General features: G+C 40.8%; 1 protein-coding gene across 2 annotated transcripts in view; it reads left to right on the top strand.

Annotated features, from left to right (window-relative positions):
- Nucleotides 1-17,056, top strand: part of LOC113010447 (neurocan core protein-like) — a 49,130-nt gene that overhangs the window by 2,040 nt on the left and 30,034 nt on the right. The window contains exon 2 of one of the 2 annotated variants that reach the window (XM_026149495.1): nt 11,216-11,295. In XM_026149495.1, coding sequence (XP_026005280.1) covers nt 11,223-11,295 — 73 coding nt within the window. In that variant the 5' untranslated portion in view covers nt 11,216-11,222. Of the gene's footprint in view, nt 1-11,212; nt 11,296-17,056 lie in introns of both variants that reach the window. The other variant, XM_026149496.1, reaches the window with a different exon arrangement.

The raw sequence follows: 17,056 nt of genomic DNA, 5'->3' as shown, positions 1-17,056 counted from the left end.
TCAGCTGCCTCGCTGTCTATTTGCTGCAAACTTTGCACTCATTCAGCCTCTGTATTGTTTATCGTGCATTTCTCTGTGAGCAGTCTGCAATTTAAGGAGCCACTTTGCATCAGTGGAAGATGGAAAAAAAGAGGCTCATATGCAATGCTTTTAGAGATGCTAGAGTGTGATTAATCATTGCATAAAACTAGTTCCAGCTTTATGTGAGCATTTTTCTGCTTTTTTTTGTCTTGTGTATGAACATGAGCTGAATTTCTGTAGTTTGGCTGGGGAAAATAAACAATCTGCAGAAGCATTTCAGTGTTTTTCTGCAGTTTCTGTGGAGACAAAAATGAATTATTGAAACAATCACTAAGTTATTTGTAGCTGAGTGACAAACATCACTGTTTTTCCAGATGTTATAGAACTGCAGAGTCAATATCTTTGGGTTTCAGTGGGCAATCAATGAAACTGCTGTGTTTCTTTTTTGTGTGTGTTATTTTCTGATGAAAATAATCATTAGTAAAAGCCATGCTGGTCTCAGCTCATGTGAATTTGTTTCAAGAGCCTTGCTGCTGGCATATTTGTCAGTGAAAGCCAAAGGTAATTCTCAGTCAAGGTTTGATTTTATTCTCTATGGTTAGAAAGTGCCAACTCTAATATGTCACTTAGGTGATTATGGGTTCTATTCCCCACTAATACAGTGTTAATAGCTAACAGAATGAGACTATATAAATGCAAATGAGCACCAGCTTTGCGCTTATAGCGGCTTAGGTATGATCAAAATAAGCTTAACTTGGAGAGAGCCACGGGCTTGTTGCTGTATGATTGTGCATCTATTAAAAGGTTCTGATTTTGTTTGGCTCAGAATGTGATGGGCAGTGTTTTAAACCTCTTTTTGATGTTTTTTAACCTGGATTTTATAAGCAACGGACTCATCTGTGAACTAAGCTGTGAACCAAAATGGGAGCTTTAACGATCTCTTTGGGCTTTGTGGTCCGTGTGGAGCCAGAAGGGGAATAGGTTTGTGGACTAACAATGACTTTACAGTGAATGTTGTAAAAACTGTCTGTTTTCAGCACTGGACAGCTCCCAAATCTCAGAGCTCGGGGACCTAACTGCAAACACTTGGGAAATAGTGCAAGAGAAATGAATACTCAGTGTTTTGAGGTCCTTGGATTGGGATATTGTCGAACTCCGTCACTCTGCGGAATATTGAAACCCTCTCGCAGCCTGTGCACCCAGCAGCCAAAACCCAAGGGGGATTGGGCAAGCCAATCCATCAATCAAATTCAGTCTATAGACTGGGAGGGACTAAAGCAACCCACGAAACCAATCATTACAAGCCTAGATGGGACCACAGCTGAACAGCTCACCCACACAAAGAGAAGGGCCCTCTCTTTGTCTTTGGCCAGGGGCTCTCCTCGAAGGTCTGGTGGAAGACAAATGTTTGGTTTCACAGATGGATGAGGAGAAGGTCTTGAAGGCAGCACGGAAGTTTTAACAGCCCCGCAACACAGAGATTAGAATATCTTCCACACGTTCGCTGGTTAATGCAGTTATGTTGTGATGTGTAACGTCCCCCCTGTTTGAAATATGTCCATTCAGCAATTCTTTGCTGTTATTGTTAAGTGCTGATGTGAGAATAAGCTGATGGCTCAAGACTCTCCAGGCATTTGGCACTGGTGACAAACACTTGGAGGACAATACTCTTCCCTTCTTCTTTCCTCGCCTAGTTGATATTCCACAGACTCAGCACATCATTAAAGACAAGGAATCTTCTTGGATGATGTCCCACCAGCGTGTGGGTCTATTATTCCATTTCATTTCACAGCTACTCACTTTTCTGACCACCTCTGGCTGCAGAACTGAACTGTGGTCATAAACGGCGGTCTGTTTACGGTAGATCCGATGATGCAAGGCGTACACAGAGGGCGTGAATGTGTGGAGGTTCAATATACTACAGAAGGTAGCACCTGATCCTTTGTTAGCATTGTTCCTCAGAGCCAACCTCAGAGGCTTCACCTTTGACCTGTGCTCTCCTTCAGACACAGCAGGCTTCAGCATGCTAACAGCCTTTCGATGCTTATATTTGACCTTTGACCTTTAAATCATTACTCATTTGACTTACAAAACATTTCCGTGTGTAAAGGTGCTTCTTTCTTTATGATAAAACGGAATAAAGGACTGTAACGTGAAAGGTGCTGTTTGCAGCCTATTTTAGCTCATTGCTGGTTTTGTGCCTGTGTTTTTATTTTTGCTTTAATCTCAGCAACAAGCAGCAGAGAGATGGTGTTATTAATGGAGGATTAGCCTGATAATGGACAGAGATGGACAGAGACTGAATATCAGAAACATGAGGAAAAAGTAAAAAGTATCAAGTTAGCGCACTAGCAAATGTCACAAATAGCAAAAAATGATACGATTTCAAGCTGAAACTACGATTCAGTAAGTTTTATTTGGTACAGCAAGTATCTAATTAGTACCAAGTACAGCAAAATGTAATTATTTAAACTTACTTACTTAACTGTACAAAGCCTTGAACCACCCCTCATTTCTGTGCATTTTGCTTCCAAGCATTTAGACTTTCTCGTAGTTGTATAAAGTGCTCTTGAGCAATAGTTCTCCAGGCTTTCTGAAGGTCATTCATTCAGCTATTCCTTGGCTGCTTTTTCACTCCTTTTCAGTCTTTGTACGTGACCATTTTCAGAAGAGTCAAGAATAAAAAAGGCACCCGACTCAAGGGATGAATCACTGTTGCTCTTACACATAGATATAGACAGACAACTTAGCAACAAACCAATTTAAGATTGTATCTTTAGGGACTATTTTTTTACTAGAAACCTGTCACCAAACATGTAATTTGTTAACGTTTCTTAAGTTGAATCTACAAAAGATAACAGAGACTTGACATGGTACTTTTTGGAACAACAAAGTGATTTCCAAAGAGTTATTAGCTGAAAACTTGGCACTGTGTGCAACGTGCCCTTAAAAAACTATGAAAACTTCGCCATAGCAGATGAAGAGTATTTCCAACAAAGACCTGACACCGAACCTGAGAGATGCATCTGGCTCTTCAGTTGATCCGTTTGCTGTTCACTGAAGCCTCATCAGCAATGGTCTCAATATAACATCCTTCAAGAAACCTGGAGAACTACTCCTGAAGACTACAGACAAATCTGTGTCGAAGAATTAAAGTGGTCAGACCAAGTATTTACTTCAGGCTTGTTACAATTATACAAACTCTGTTTTTGCCTTCTATGCTGTAGGTTTGCACGTTTTAATAAATCAGTACAAATATTCCCCCTTTTCTAACAAAACATAAAGAAATAAGAGGCGACTCCAGACTTTTGCACAGTACTGTAGCCAGTCATAGTGAGATAGTGAGATTTGTACCTACAAATCTTGAGTCTCTATCTCAAGATTTTTATTCATTTTTTCATCATTTGGCCTGAAGTCTTCTGGAATCTACAAGCAAATTCTTCTCCATTATTTACAGACTTTACAGTCACAATATTTCTCCTCTGATGTTGATATATTTTGATGCATTTGCTTCAGAGCAGTGATTGACTCTACACAGAATCTGCTGTTTGCTGGTCTTTATTTTCCTCTGAAAGCTACCTTACAATGCTCCACTCTCACACACTTATAAATAATGCGTCTCCCTCGTATGTTAATCAAATGCATTTAAATGGACTTTTTTGTCCAACTCGCAGCTGGCTGACCAAATTTCTCTCTTTCTCTCACACACACACACCAACACACATATGGCAGTGACAGAAAGAGGCTGAGAATGAAGAGGTGGAGAGAGAAAATGAGCATATCTGAGATCATCTGCTGCAGGTCTGTTGAGTGCAGCTCCACAGCAGCTTAATAACACTACAGGAAGGTAGGAAACAGATGGATGGTATAAGAGCTGTCAGTCTCTCTCAGGTACCTACAAATCACTGGCGACACATACATTAAACATCACGACAGTAAATTTCCTCTTTGGTACCTGCTGCATGTTGTCTCACTGAATAATTCACACACACACACACACACACACACACACACACACACACACACACACACACACACACACACACACACACACACACACACACACACACACACACACAGAAAGAGTAAAGTTACAGCTTGTAACCTACTTACACTTGTGCAAAGCCGAGTCCTGACCTAAGTCATTACACTTCTCTGTGTCTATCTCACTGGACTTGTGCGTCAAGGATCCTTCAGATTGATCTAAATTGCCTTTTCCCACTTTACTGGACACACATCTAGTCAAATTTTACCTCGGCCTCTCCTGAGCGTGTTATCGAGCTGTTTTAAATAACCCCCGTCCCAGCACCAGTGAGATCAATGGTGTCAGTGTGAGAGGATGGAGTGTGTAATCTTGAATCGGAGGGACCAGCAGCTTTCCAGTGTCCTCTCTGCAGCTGAAGCCCAGGCCAGAGCAGTGAGTCATTAGCTGCTCTGAGTATAATCAGTGACCACACAGGCACACTGAGTGTGAAGGCTTTTGAATACTTGATCCAGATTTTCTTTTTCTTCCTTGTTGTTGTTTTAAATTCTTGAGTAATTAATGTTCATGCTCTCTGGTTTTATTGCCTCTTTTATGATCCGACATCAACAATGCAATTTGGATTTTTTACTCTTTTCTCTGCAGTTACTTAGGAAAAGTTGGATTCGAGTGTGCAGAGTCTCCAGGATAGACTGGCCTCAGTGTTTTTTTGTTGTTTTTTGCACAAACATTAAATGAAAAAGACTTACAGAGTTACTGAGGCAGTTTTTAGACCTTCCACCGTGGCAGTGTGTTATTGTCATAATGCTGATAAAATGACCTTCCTCTTTCGCTCTTCTCTCCTTCGTCTTTTTCCTCTCACCACTTTGTCTGTCACTCATCCGGAGCTGTTATTCCGCTCCTCACTCGGCTGCTCTCTGGAGGTAATGGTTTTGTGAGATATGATTAAAGAAGAAGGGGAGAACAGGAATCACCTTTTGCTGTCGGTTCGCAGTAGGAGACACGCGGCAGACAGTTTGACTCGTTTCTGTAAAACTGCCACAGTTTCTGTCCTCGGGCCAATTCTTAAACTATGTTACGTTGCTAGACATTGATTGTGCTGCCTCCTCTTGTCATCTCAAGATTTTGCAGATTGCTGTAAAAAAAGGAAATAATATTAACGCCTGGATTTTACATCACTCAGAAAGTGAAAGAAGACCTCAAACCCTGAAGGTTCAGTCAAATGTTGAGCATGAAGTGATTCTTTTTTTTCTTTTACTGTGAAAACAAATATGAACTTCAAATTTTTCATAACACAAACACAGAAATCAATTGCATTAATTGGCTATACGGTGTATTATTGACAAGCTGCCTGCAGCTAGCTTCCACCCTGCTGCAGTGGAAGAACATAAATCTGTTTTGTTCTGGAGTTAGTGAGACATGTTCATACTTCTCCAGTCTTAAATTCTATCAACTCGGTCTCATCAATGTGAAGATAGATTATTAAAAATATACAAAGCTGTGAAACTAATCTTTACGTTACTATAATCAGAAATCAAACTGAGTTATTTCATGGAACATGTTACATTTATTATTTGCTCGTGAAACAGAAGGCAGACTTTTTGTACGGTACCCTTATTTTCTCATGCTAAATGATGGCTATTATTTTGGAGTTTTACAGTTTAAAAAAAGTCAGCTGGAAACATGAGAAAGTCTTCTGGAGACATAATTTCACCGAAGTCAGTGTTCAGTGATTATAGTCCAACTATCTGTAACATCAGCTGATAAAATGACTTTGTTTTTCCATTCTCTGTCAAGATGATCCCACACTGCTGTAATAATGTTGATGTCTGGGCTCTGGGGAGGCTAATCCATGACTGATAGTTTTTCACTGTGTGTTTTTCTATCCAGCTTTGCTTTTCCTGCTTTGGCAGTGTGTTTGGGATCATTGTCAAGCTGACAAGTTAAGATGTTGCCATTCAGGCACTTTGCAGATGGTGCTGCACGGTGGATCAAAATCTGAACATACATCAAGTTTGACAAGATTCCCAACAACTACTGGCTGAAATACAGCCCGAAACCAAGACAGAGCCTTCACCATGTGGTACAGATGGCTGTAGACACATACTGGTGGACCTCTGTCCTCTTCTCTCCCGCACATATTGACAAAAGATTATATCAAAACCTTCAATTTTTAATTCTTCAGTCCTGTTGCTACTGATTTGCAGACCAGTTCATATGTAATTTGGCATACCTCAGCATTTTCTCCCTGTTTCCTTTCCTAATGAAGGAACCCATGATAGCCAATGCTCCACTGAGAGCATTTGTCATGAAAGGTAGATCAACTGAAGGCCGAGATACTTCTGTCAGGTCCTGTTCAGGTCTTTGCTGGCTTTTGTCCCATTTTTTAATGTTATAACCCTCAGTTAAAAATTCTTTTGTTTTCTTTTGTCCCACAGTTGCCAAGTTTTTGATTAATGGCTCTTTGAGAATCACTCTTTTTATCAAACTGAGTCACCTATCTTAAGACTTTTTTTGTAGATTTAACTAAAAATTCCTTGAGATAGTATCTTCTTTATGCACAAATAAGTCAGTATTAAGGAGTTTAACAAAGAAAGAAAACAAACAAACAAATTCCTCTGAAAATGGTCGGGTACAAGGACTGGACTGAAAATGAGTGAAAGACCTTTTTAGAAAGCACGGAGAACTTTTGCTCAAATATGACAGACACTCTGGCTGCCTGGAATCATAATATAAAAAAATAAGGGCTTGCTGAAGACTTTTTTGCAAGGTACTGCACTTTGTGATGTGGCGCACATGTTCATGACAGTCACACTGGTCCCAACCTGGCCTGATTAAATAAACCTTTGGAGCATATGAAACATGTAGCATGACGGAGGTGCTGCAGGCGTAAAGTTGCCACATTGCGCATGCAAACATTTACATGTAACTGCAGCAGGAGCTAATATTTTCCTGCTTTTTTAACAACCAAGTGTCCTACCAACTGAAAACCTGAAGGAGATTTGGGACGGGGGGGGAAGGGGCCCTTCCTGCCTGCATCATGATGATCATGAGTGCAGTCAGCAGACTCACATGATGTAGGTCTGCCAGACTCGCCTGTTAGCTTCCTTTGCATCTCTGTCACTCCCCTCGCCGGCTCTTACAATGCTCTGAGAATGCATCCTATTCAGACAACATCGGGAAAATGTGTCAGCTGGACATCCACATTGAAATCCACTGAAGCATTTTAGAGTCTTCTGGCTCTTTTCTCCTCAAGACACAACTGTGCCTGTTAAAGAAAAAAGGGGCAATTTAGAGGGAGGCGCTCACAACATCTGATGTCTCATCCTTAACAAAAGGTGGTACTGGTTAGCATTCGCTGCTGTGATTGGATGACCGGTTCACTGTATGTTGTAAATCCCCTCTGGTAACACTTTGAATGGCTGCTGTCTATAGGCATACAGTGTTGTGTGTCATGTAGCACCCATACAGACGGAGCTCTGTATTCTGCTGGTGTGGGTAGTGACTGTTGGGCCCCTGCCAGTCCCAGGCCCTCAGATACAGCGCTCTCCAATGCTCTCCGTTTTCAAGTCTGGGCAATCTCCTCAGTGTCACGACCCTCTCCAAGCCTTTAGAAATCTCTTGTCACCCACCCAGCCAGCTCAACCAATGGTTCAGGCCTTAAACATGCAGAGAGCCCAACGGCTCGACCCCAATCTGTCACAGCCCGTCACGAGGGCCTAACCCACCTTTAGAGATGGGATGCCTCAAAGTGTGTGGCACTGCGGGGTCTGTGCTTCTTTTCAGTCGTCCAAAATGGAAATGATTGCCCACTATTAAAAATTGCACACTCAATAGTTGTTTAATGACAGCTTAGTTTGGCAGGTGTCACTGAGTCCAAGAGGAAGGTTTTCTTTCCAAGACCTACACACTCCGGTTTTATACATTTGAAGGTTTCACTCAGCTTTTCTCATGGTCAGGACACAGCGCAACCATTATTCCTGTAATTTATTAAAGCCTGAACTGGTGTTACACAATCTTCTTTCTAAGCATGAGGGATGCTGTTGGCATGGGTTGCTGTTACCGTGGTAAATGCAAAAAAGGCCTTTTGATTTCTTGGATAAATAATTTACTTTAACTGAAATCAAGATGTGTTGGACAAATTTCTCAAAACAATTTCACTTTCTTCAAAGAGTCTGATAGGAAACCTCAGTTAAAGGTGTTGGTGTAGTCAAGAATGCTTAAAGAGACAGCTTTGTCCACAAGTGAATTAATCATTTAGATTTACCCGTGCTGTTTAACCCGTCTTAAAATATGTACATGTATATATTTTAAAAACATAGAGTAGTTGTGTTTTCTTCAAACTGCACGCACTTCTCTTCATCTCCATTTCATACCACATAGCTCCATCTCAGACATCTCACCATTGAGCTGAGAAAGCCTCGGGCACCAAGCCAAATCCTCTGGCAAAGTCAGCAGCTCTTTTCCGGTGTGTGGTAGGATTTCCTGAATGTTGTGCAGTAGGACTGCACCACAATCGCCTTTTTACTGCGGTAGTAAATGTTCACCCAGTCTAACAGCAGCTTTTGGAGCGATGCCATTGGGTTGTCAGAGAATTCAGTCCAGTTTTCTACATTAGATTTCTCTCATACTGCGTCTGGTACATCAAACCAGACTCACAATATTCAAAGCCTCAGCTGTTGCATCAAATCTGTCCATAGTGCCTCCTACCATTTCTAGGAGAGGAAGGGTTCAAAGGTCTCCTTGTCTCATCGATTGAAAGCAGTTTACAGGCTCTCACACACAATAGCGTTTCTTAGGTCATTGTCTAGACAACACGTGGATGCAAGCTCTAGTGAAGTGTGTTTGTAATGCAGTATTACTTTTTTGTTATAAATAAAATCGATCACCTAAGGTTTCGTTTTCAGCGATTCAGTGTTCAAGGCTGTTTTGGGGGAAGGTTTTTTTTACGTTGCCACTGGTAAGCTGGAAATGGAAAGGAGTGAATAAAGGATCAGAAATTTGTGCATTCAGAAACATTGTGAAGGTCAGCATTAGTTTTTCTGTCAGTACTATTTGATGCTGCTCCTTGTCAGGGCTCCACAGGTTTGGTTACCTTAACTTATGGATGTATGTACAATACTGTGCAAAAATCTTAAAGAAAAAACTGAAAATCTTTCTTTATATTTTGCTTCCAAAGAGTCAGACTTCTAGTTTTTTAACATGCTTTTAAGCAAAAGCACTCCAGGCATTCTGAAGATCTAGAAAAATCTTTTTTGGACATTGCCTTTCTGACTTAGTCCGGTCCTTGTACGTGACCATTTCCAAAGGAAAGGGGTTTTATTTGTTTGTTTTATGATCTTTCAAGCATATAAAAGCACCTAATTCATGATTTTTTCTCATTTATGTAGTCGAATCTATGAAAAATATCAAAGATAACATAGTTTGACAGACATAAAAATATGTTCACGCCAACTAGGTGTTTTGAAGAAACGGGACAATGGGTGAACAATAGATGAAGTGAAATGCTTTAAAAAGCTACCTACAGCACATGAACATATCTGAAAGTCATGTCCTTACGGAATAGGGGGAAAAAAATCCAGCAGGGACCTGACACAGGACCTGAGAGATGGATCTACTATTCACTGAAGCCTCATGAGAAATGGACTCAGTGGAATGTCCTTCAAGACGCCTGGAGAACTCTTCCTGAAGAAAACTTAGAGACATTAGAAGAAAGCTTGCCTGGAAGAGTTGAGCCTGTGTTGAAGAATAAAGGCAGTTGGACCAAATATTTAACAACAGCTTGTTACTCTGTTTTTGACGCATGTGTTTCTATTTCCACTGCACTCGTTTCCTGTTTTCTAGCAAAATAAATGAGGGGTGACTCAAGACATTTGCACAGTACTGTACTTGTATTGGAGAGAGAATGAGCAGGATGCTGCGAGTAATTTCCTTTTTGCTGTGTTGAAATGGCACAAAAGCTTTAGATTTTACATACTAGATATGCAGCCCTCCTTTGCCACAGTTATTACTAATTTCACTTGGTCTGCTTAGATTTGAAGAAGGTTTTATAAACAACGTCACCTGGTTTTTATCAGGCACACAAAAGGAAACGCCAACCTTCACTTCCTCAAACAAACCTCATAAAAATCATATTCTAATATTTTAGGACTTTTATTCAAAGTGCTTTAAAATTTGCCTAATTTCCTGCTTCACACACTCACACTTACATGCTGGTAGCAGCGACCTGCCATACAAGGCATTACTGCTGGGCACAATTTGTGGTTGAGTGCAGCTGTAAATTGGACCCCTTCAGGGCTGTTATTTTTCTACAGCCTGAAGGGGTTGAGAAATCAAATTTTAACCAGCTTACTTTTACTTTTCTCTAGTATATAAATATTTTTCTTCATTCTATTGATCACAGGCTCTGAAAGCATTAGAGCTTTAGAGTTTCAAGATGATAGAGAGCTCTAATAAGATCTAATTCAGCCCAATTTCAACTATAAAAAAGGTGGCACGTGAAAATTTCAGTTGGTGGTTTTGATTAGAATTACATTTTAATGCCATCAGTCTGGGAACCCACTGTTTATTGCTTGATGACTTTGTTTCTGGAGATGGGGGAATATTTCCTAGTGTATTTCTGGTGTTGTCAGAGGTGTTGCCTGAGGCTGAGACTTCCTCTTCTGTCCACTAATCATTGCTTATGTATGCAAATAGTTTTTTAAAAGCTAATGGGTTAATTTGGCAAATGCTTTCCCTCTTTAATGCGCTACTCAAATGGCTTACTAGCATGGTGTCAAAGTCTGCTCAGAGGTGATTGGTTAATAGCACTTAAACTACAAGTGGAATCCAAAAAGCTTCCTGTATCCATAATCCGGACATTCTGCAAACATATTAATACGCAAATATGTGTTTCTAGAAATTAAATGTCATGTACGGCATCAGGCAATTGTCTGACTCGACCAATTTTGTGTATGCACAAATCTGTCATTTTTTAAAGATCAAAATCATATTAGAGTGAAATAATGAGGAGACTCTAATAGTTGTGTCAAAAATCTGAAGCTAAAGTGAAACGGAGCAACTAAAATACTTTTGCGCCAAGCATAAAACCTGAAGTTTCAGTTGTACAAACACACTGACTTTCAAAACATTTTTACCTCCGATTGAGAGTGATTTTCACTCCCATATCATCGCTCCCTCTCACTACTTTCCCTCCTCCCCCTCTCTCAGCAGGTCTAGGATGGGGCTCGCTCTGTGTGCAGCTGGGCGGCAGATCCTCTTTCCTCTGATGCTGTTGCTCTCTTTAAGCTTGGGTGAGTTCTCTGTCTCCTTCCTGCACATTCTGCTCTGCAGAAACGAATCACCACAACAACACAAATAATAATAACAATAACAACAGACAAAGTCGACATACAGTTGGGGATAGAGATACCAGAGACAACAGGAAAGAACAAAGGGAGGTGGAGTAATCGTAGCAGAACAGAAAAGAGCCAACAACAACACGCACACACACACACACACACACACACACACACACACACACACACACACACACACACACACACACACACACACACACACACACACACACACACACACACACGTATATAGACCTTGACCTAGACAGGTCTGTAATAATTTGACTGTTTTAAGTGAGACCTGACATGTTGGGGATGTTTGCAGACATGCTCAGAGGGACTGAGCTGGAACCGCTCCAAGCCCATTTATGCAAGTTTAGCCGACCATCTGTTCCATTACAACTATGCATAAAATTCACAATTACAGAACAAAAGAGAAATCATCCCCGAGCTGCAGCTCTCTATTGGATAGTATCACAGGTTTCAGGTCCCACACCCAGCCAGCTGACTGCCCGTACTGAAGATAAGTTTCTCTCTTTAATTACTTTCACTGCAATTGGCATGCACGGCAGTGGTCAGCCTGGATTTTCATTAAAACGAAAACCTGCATTGCACATTTCCAGAATCAGAGCATTACTTTACTAGTCACTGCGCTCAGACAACATACAGTTTTATCTCGCCACATGCAAAAGTATTTTGTCTGTTTTTGTTGCACAACGAAGAGTTAAAAATAAACCTGAAAGATATTCCAACTGTTAAAATGAAACAGCAGGATTTGAGCCTGTGATTTTTTTCAGAATTGAAGGGAGCAGATAATATTTTATCATCTCTGAGTTCATCACCATAAAGTCATCCTTGTGCATATAACAGAGTGTGGGCTAAACAAGATTTAAAACTGGGAAACAGAGAGAGCTATATTAAGGTTATATAAACTGTATAAACTGAAGAAAAATTGTAAACAGTGTACAGAGTTTATAGTAAAAACTTCACCACAGTAGTAATGTTTTATTTCAGCAGATCTGCAACAGATACACATGGTCACATTATGAGTTGATGAAAATCACAAGCAAATGCCAAAAAACTACCTTTGGCTAGTGCAAAGTGCTTTGTTAAATACAGATCGCCTCAACGCACCTCTGCAAGGTTTAACTGCTTGCATAACAGCCTGGGATTATTATATACAGTGGGGCAAAAAAGTATTTAGTCAGCCACCGATTGTGCAAGTTCCCCCACTTAAAATGATGACAGAGGTCAGTAATTTGCACCAGAGGTACACTTCAACTGTGAGAGACAGAATGTGAAAAAAAAATCCATGAATCCACATGGTAGGATTTGTAAAGAATTTATTCATAAATTATGGTGGAAAATAAGTATTTGGTCACCTCAAACAAGGAAAATCTCTGGCTCTCACAGACCTGTAACGTCTTCTGTAAGACGCTTTTCTGTCCCCCACTCGTTACCTGTATGAATGGCACCTGTTTGAACTCATCATCTGTATAAAAGACACCTGTCCACAGCCTCAAACAGTCAGACTCCAAACTCCGCCATGGCCAAGACCAAAGAGCTTTCGAAGGACACCAGGAAAAGTATTGTAGACCTGCACCAGACTGGGAAGAGTGAATCTACAATAGGCAAGCAGCTTGGTGTGAAAAAATCAACTGTGGGAGCAATCATCAGAAAATGGAAGACATACAAGACCACTGATAATCTCCCTCGATCTGGGGCTCCACGCAAGATCTCATCCCGTGGGGTCAAAATGATCATGAGAACGGTGAGCAAAGATCCCAGAACCACACGGGGGGACCTGGTGAATGACCTGCAGAGAGCTGGGACCAAAGTAACAAAGGTCACCATCAGTAACACACTACAACGGCAGGGAATCAAATCCCGCAGTGCCAGACGTGTTCCGCTGCTGAAGCCAGTGCATGTCCAGGCCCGTCTGAAGTTTGCCAGAGAGCACATGGATGATACAGCAGAGGATTGGGAGAATGTCATGTGGTCAGATGAAACCAAAGAACTTTTTGGTATAAACTCAACTCGTCGTGTTCGGAGGAAGAAGAATACTGAGTTGCATCCCAAGAACACCATACCTACTGTGAAGCATGGGGGTGGAAACATCATGCTATGGGGCTGTTTTTCTGCCAAGGGGACAGGACGACTGATCCGTGTTAAGGACAGAATGAATGGGGCCATGTATCGTGAGATTTTGAGCCAAAACCTCCTTCCATCAGTGAGAACTTTGAAGATGAAACGAGGCTGGGTCTTCCAACATGACAATGATCCAAAACACACCGCCCGGGCAACAAAGGAGTGGCTCCGTAAGAAGCATTTGAAAGTCCTGGAGTGGCCTAGCCAGTCTCCAGACCTCAACCCCATAGAAAATCTGTGGCGGGAGTTGAAAGTCCGTGTTGCTCGGCGACAGCCCCAAAACATCACTGCTCTCGAGAAGATCTGCATGGAGGAATGGGCCAAAATACCAGCTACTGTGTGTGCAAACCTGGTAAAGACCTATAGTAAACGTTTGACCTCTGTTATTGCCAACAAAGGTTATGTTACAAAGTATTGAGTTGTATTTTTGTTATTGACCAAATACTTATTTTCCACCCTGATTTACGAATAAATTCTTTACAAATCCTACCATGTTGATTCATGGATTTTTTTTTCACATTCTGTCTCTCACAGTTGAAGTGTACCTCTGGTGCAAATTACTGACCTCTGTCATCATTTTAGGTGGGGGAACTTGCACAATCGGTGGCTGACTAAATACTTTTTTGCCCCACTGTACCAGCCTAATGATGGATTTCTCTATAAAGGAATAGTTGCACACTTTGGGGAAAGCATGTTGTTGGAGCATTAGATAACAGCGTGGTTTGGCTTAGTGTGAAGGCTGAAAACAAAGCACGCCAGGATGTAACTTTCCCTCAGCTGATGTTGAACACATTTTAAAGATTTTGTGTTGATACAGACAAAACTTTTGTTTTGTTACACATGGACTTAGCACAGCTTGCTGTTTCCTGCAGTTTCCAATCTTTGAAGTTAACCTGTAGCTTCACACTGTGCAGACATGTGAAAGATGATGGGGCTGGTGAAACTAAATTCAAGTACAATATGACAAACTTTTATGATATTTGGCCATTAAATACTCCAAGAAAAGTTCACATAATTTGTGAACAATATCAAGGCGCTAAACTCAGACTTTTCCCAACTGACCTCAGTGTATTGGGCACATTAGGTTTATTTTTTGGGTCATGGCATTTCCATTTGAGCTATTCCAGTAAAACAGAGCGAGGAAAAAATACAATACAATACAGTGAGCATGCATTACTTTAATCTCTTTGATTCTGCTGTGATAGACTCAGACTTTAAAGGCTTAGGCTGTTGGACAGATTGTGTTTTTGTACAAATGATTAGCATAAAATACAATCTTTCATTTGTAGCATGCAACATTTCAGGTGTGATTTTATGCTGTTTTGTCTACATAATGAAGGGTTTGCTTGAAATTACTAAAATTTAAATCTTTGGAAGCTGAGCACTCATTTTTTAATTGATGGATAAGCAGTTACATTTCTGGGACTGCCCTCTTCAGATTTAAGCGTATTTGTGGGAGTTTTTTTTATTTTTAGAAAGCATCCCTGGTGCTGACAGATCAGCTTTGACCTGGTGGGAAATGTACATGGGACCTCTGGAGGGCTGTCAAGACAGCTGACAACACCCATGTTGATTCTCAAATGTTGGCAGCCGAACCTTTAGATCCTGCAGGTTACAGAGTGAGTCCAGTGGGGATTTTGCTTGACCTTGGACCTCGGGCTCTTCTCTGTGGTGTGGTGCGGCTCACTGGCCCACAGTAGAGGCTGCTGCCATTGGGGAGTGCCACTGACATGGAAGAATCAGCTTAACTAAAATAATGTGCCCGTCAATGTAACATCCACATGGATGTCACGACCTAAGGCCTCTGGAGCATTGCAGTGTAACAAGATGAGGAGTTCAATTAACTCCTGTCTGTGGTTTTAATGCACAGATAGACCTACAGTACCTGGTGATCTGCTGCAGCTGGAATGTGCTCTGATTGCTATCCTACCCACATGTGACTCTTAAGTGGTAAATGATAGCAACATAAATATTTTTAAGTTACACTTTACACTTAGAGCTTTAAAGTCCATAATAGTTGGAACAATATTGACCAAGAAGAAAATTTTATTTTTGGAACTACAGATGGGTCTGTTAATGACAGAGAGCATCCTTTCATGTCACTTCCAGCTCTTTGCCTGGGGTTTTCTTTTCTCCCCTCCCATCACCTCCAGGCTACGAGGTACACTTCCTCCATTCAGTTTGTTGGATTAACTATTTTCCTCCATCCCTCTCTCATTCCTGCTCTGCCTCTTGTTTGAGCTCTCATTCTTTTCCCTCGTATTTGTGATTCTGTGATTACATCTGATTGGGGGGAAGGCAGCGGGGGCGTCCTCTGCGCGGAGTTTCTCTCAGGGGGTTCAGTCTGTGAAAGCCGTCCAATCTAAATGCAGATAGAAATATCTTTCTGGGATTCTGTTCCTCTGTGTGCACTATTCCAAATAAAGCAGTTTTTTTTCTTTTTCATACATGTGCTCTTTTTATGCCCCTGATTATTTTCTATTGTACTTGACTAACTGTGAAAATTTTAATGGTGAGGGAACAGAAAAGGCTTATGAACAAACAATGAAATATAAATAGGTAAGCAGCAGTTTATGTTATTTTTTTAAACTATATTAAAAATATACCAAAAATAAATAAATGAATGAACTGAGGGTCCTTTTGGAGACTTTAGATGTATCCTAAAATCTTCACTAATAGTGGATGGACAATGCTCAGTCATCAAGGCAAGTGTTGGCTATCATTATAATTTATCTACATAGGTTCAACCCTCTATAAATATATAGATATAATACAATAACAGAAGGCTGGGATGTTACAGTAATGTGCACAGTGTGGCAAAAAATGTCAGAAGATTGTAGGAAATAGTCATATCTGTACAGGTGTTGTCATGGTTACATTAAACCTGTATGTCATGGCAACCAGACTGAGTTAGTTGCTGATATCAATCTGCAGAACTCAATATTTTGTGCACCGAAAGTGGCATTGAAAACAACTAATGCCATATCGTGTTAGTCAGTTTGGTTTATAAATTTCAATACAGCCTAAACTTCCTGTGTACGTGCAACCTTTTATGCATATAATGACCAAAATCAACCAGAAGACATCATTCATGTATGTACAGTAGTGTGCAAAAGTCTTGAGCCAACCATCATCTCTTTTTATTTTGCTGGGAACATGGGAAATAGATGGAGTGGTTTATTGAAACATGTGCAGACATACATGGAAATACAGTATATGAGGCAAAAACAGAGTTTCCGCAATTCTAATGAGCATCAAAGTCAATAATTGGTAAGAACACCTTTATTCTTCAGCACAGCCTGAACTCTCTTAGACAGCTTTCTGTTAATTTCATTGTTGGCAAAGATTTATACCAAAATGTTCAAATATGGATTCTCTCCACAAAACCTCTCCCCCAACTTCCTCTGTAGGTGACCAAAAATTCAAATCACTCCATAAGACCTGCTGACCTGTTGCTAATTTTTCAGAACATGGCACATGGCATTTGACATTCCTCAGCCTTCTCTCTTTGTTTCCCTTAATTAAGAATGGCTTCTTGACAGCCAGCCTTCCACTGAGACCATTTCTG

Source organism: Astatotilapia calliptera, chromosome 18 (assembly GCF_900246225.1).
Source record: "Astatotilapia calliptera chromosome 18, fAstCal1.2, whole genome shotgun sequence".
Lineage (NCBI taxonomy): Eukaryota > Metazoa > Chordata > Actinopteri > Cichliformes > Cichlidae > Astatotilapia > Astatotilapia calliptera.
Note: the sequence above shows the minus strand (reverse complement) of the source record. Positions and strands in the feature narration are given on the sequence as shown.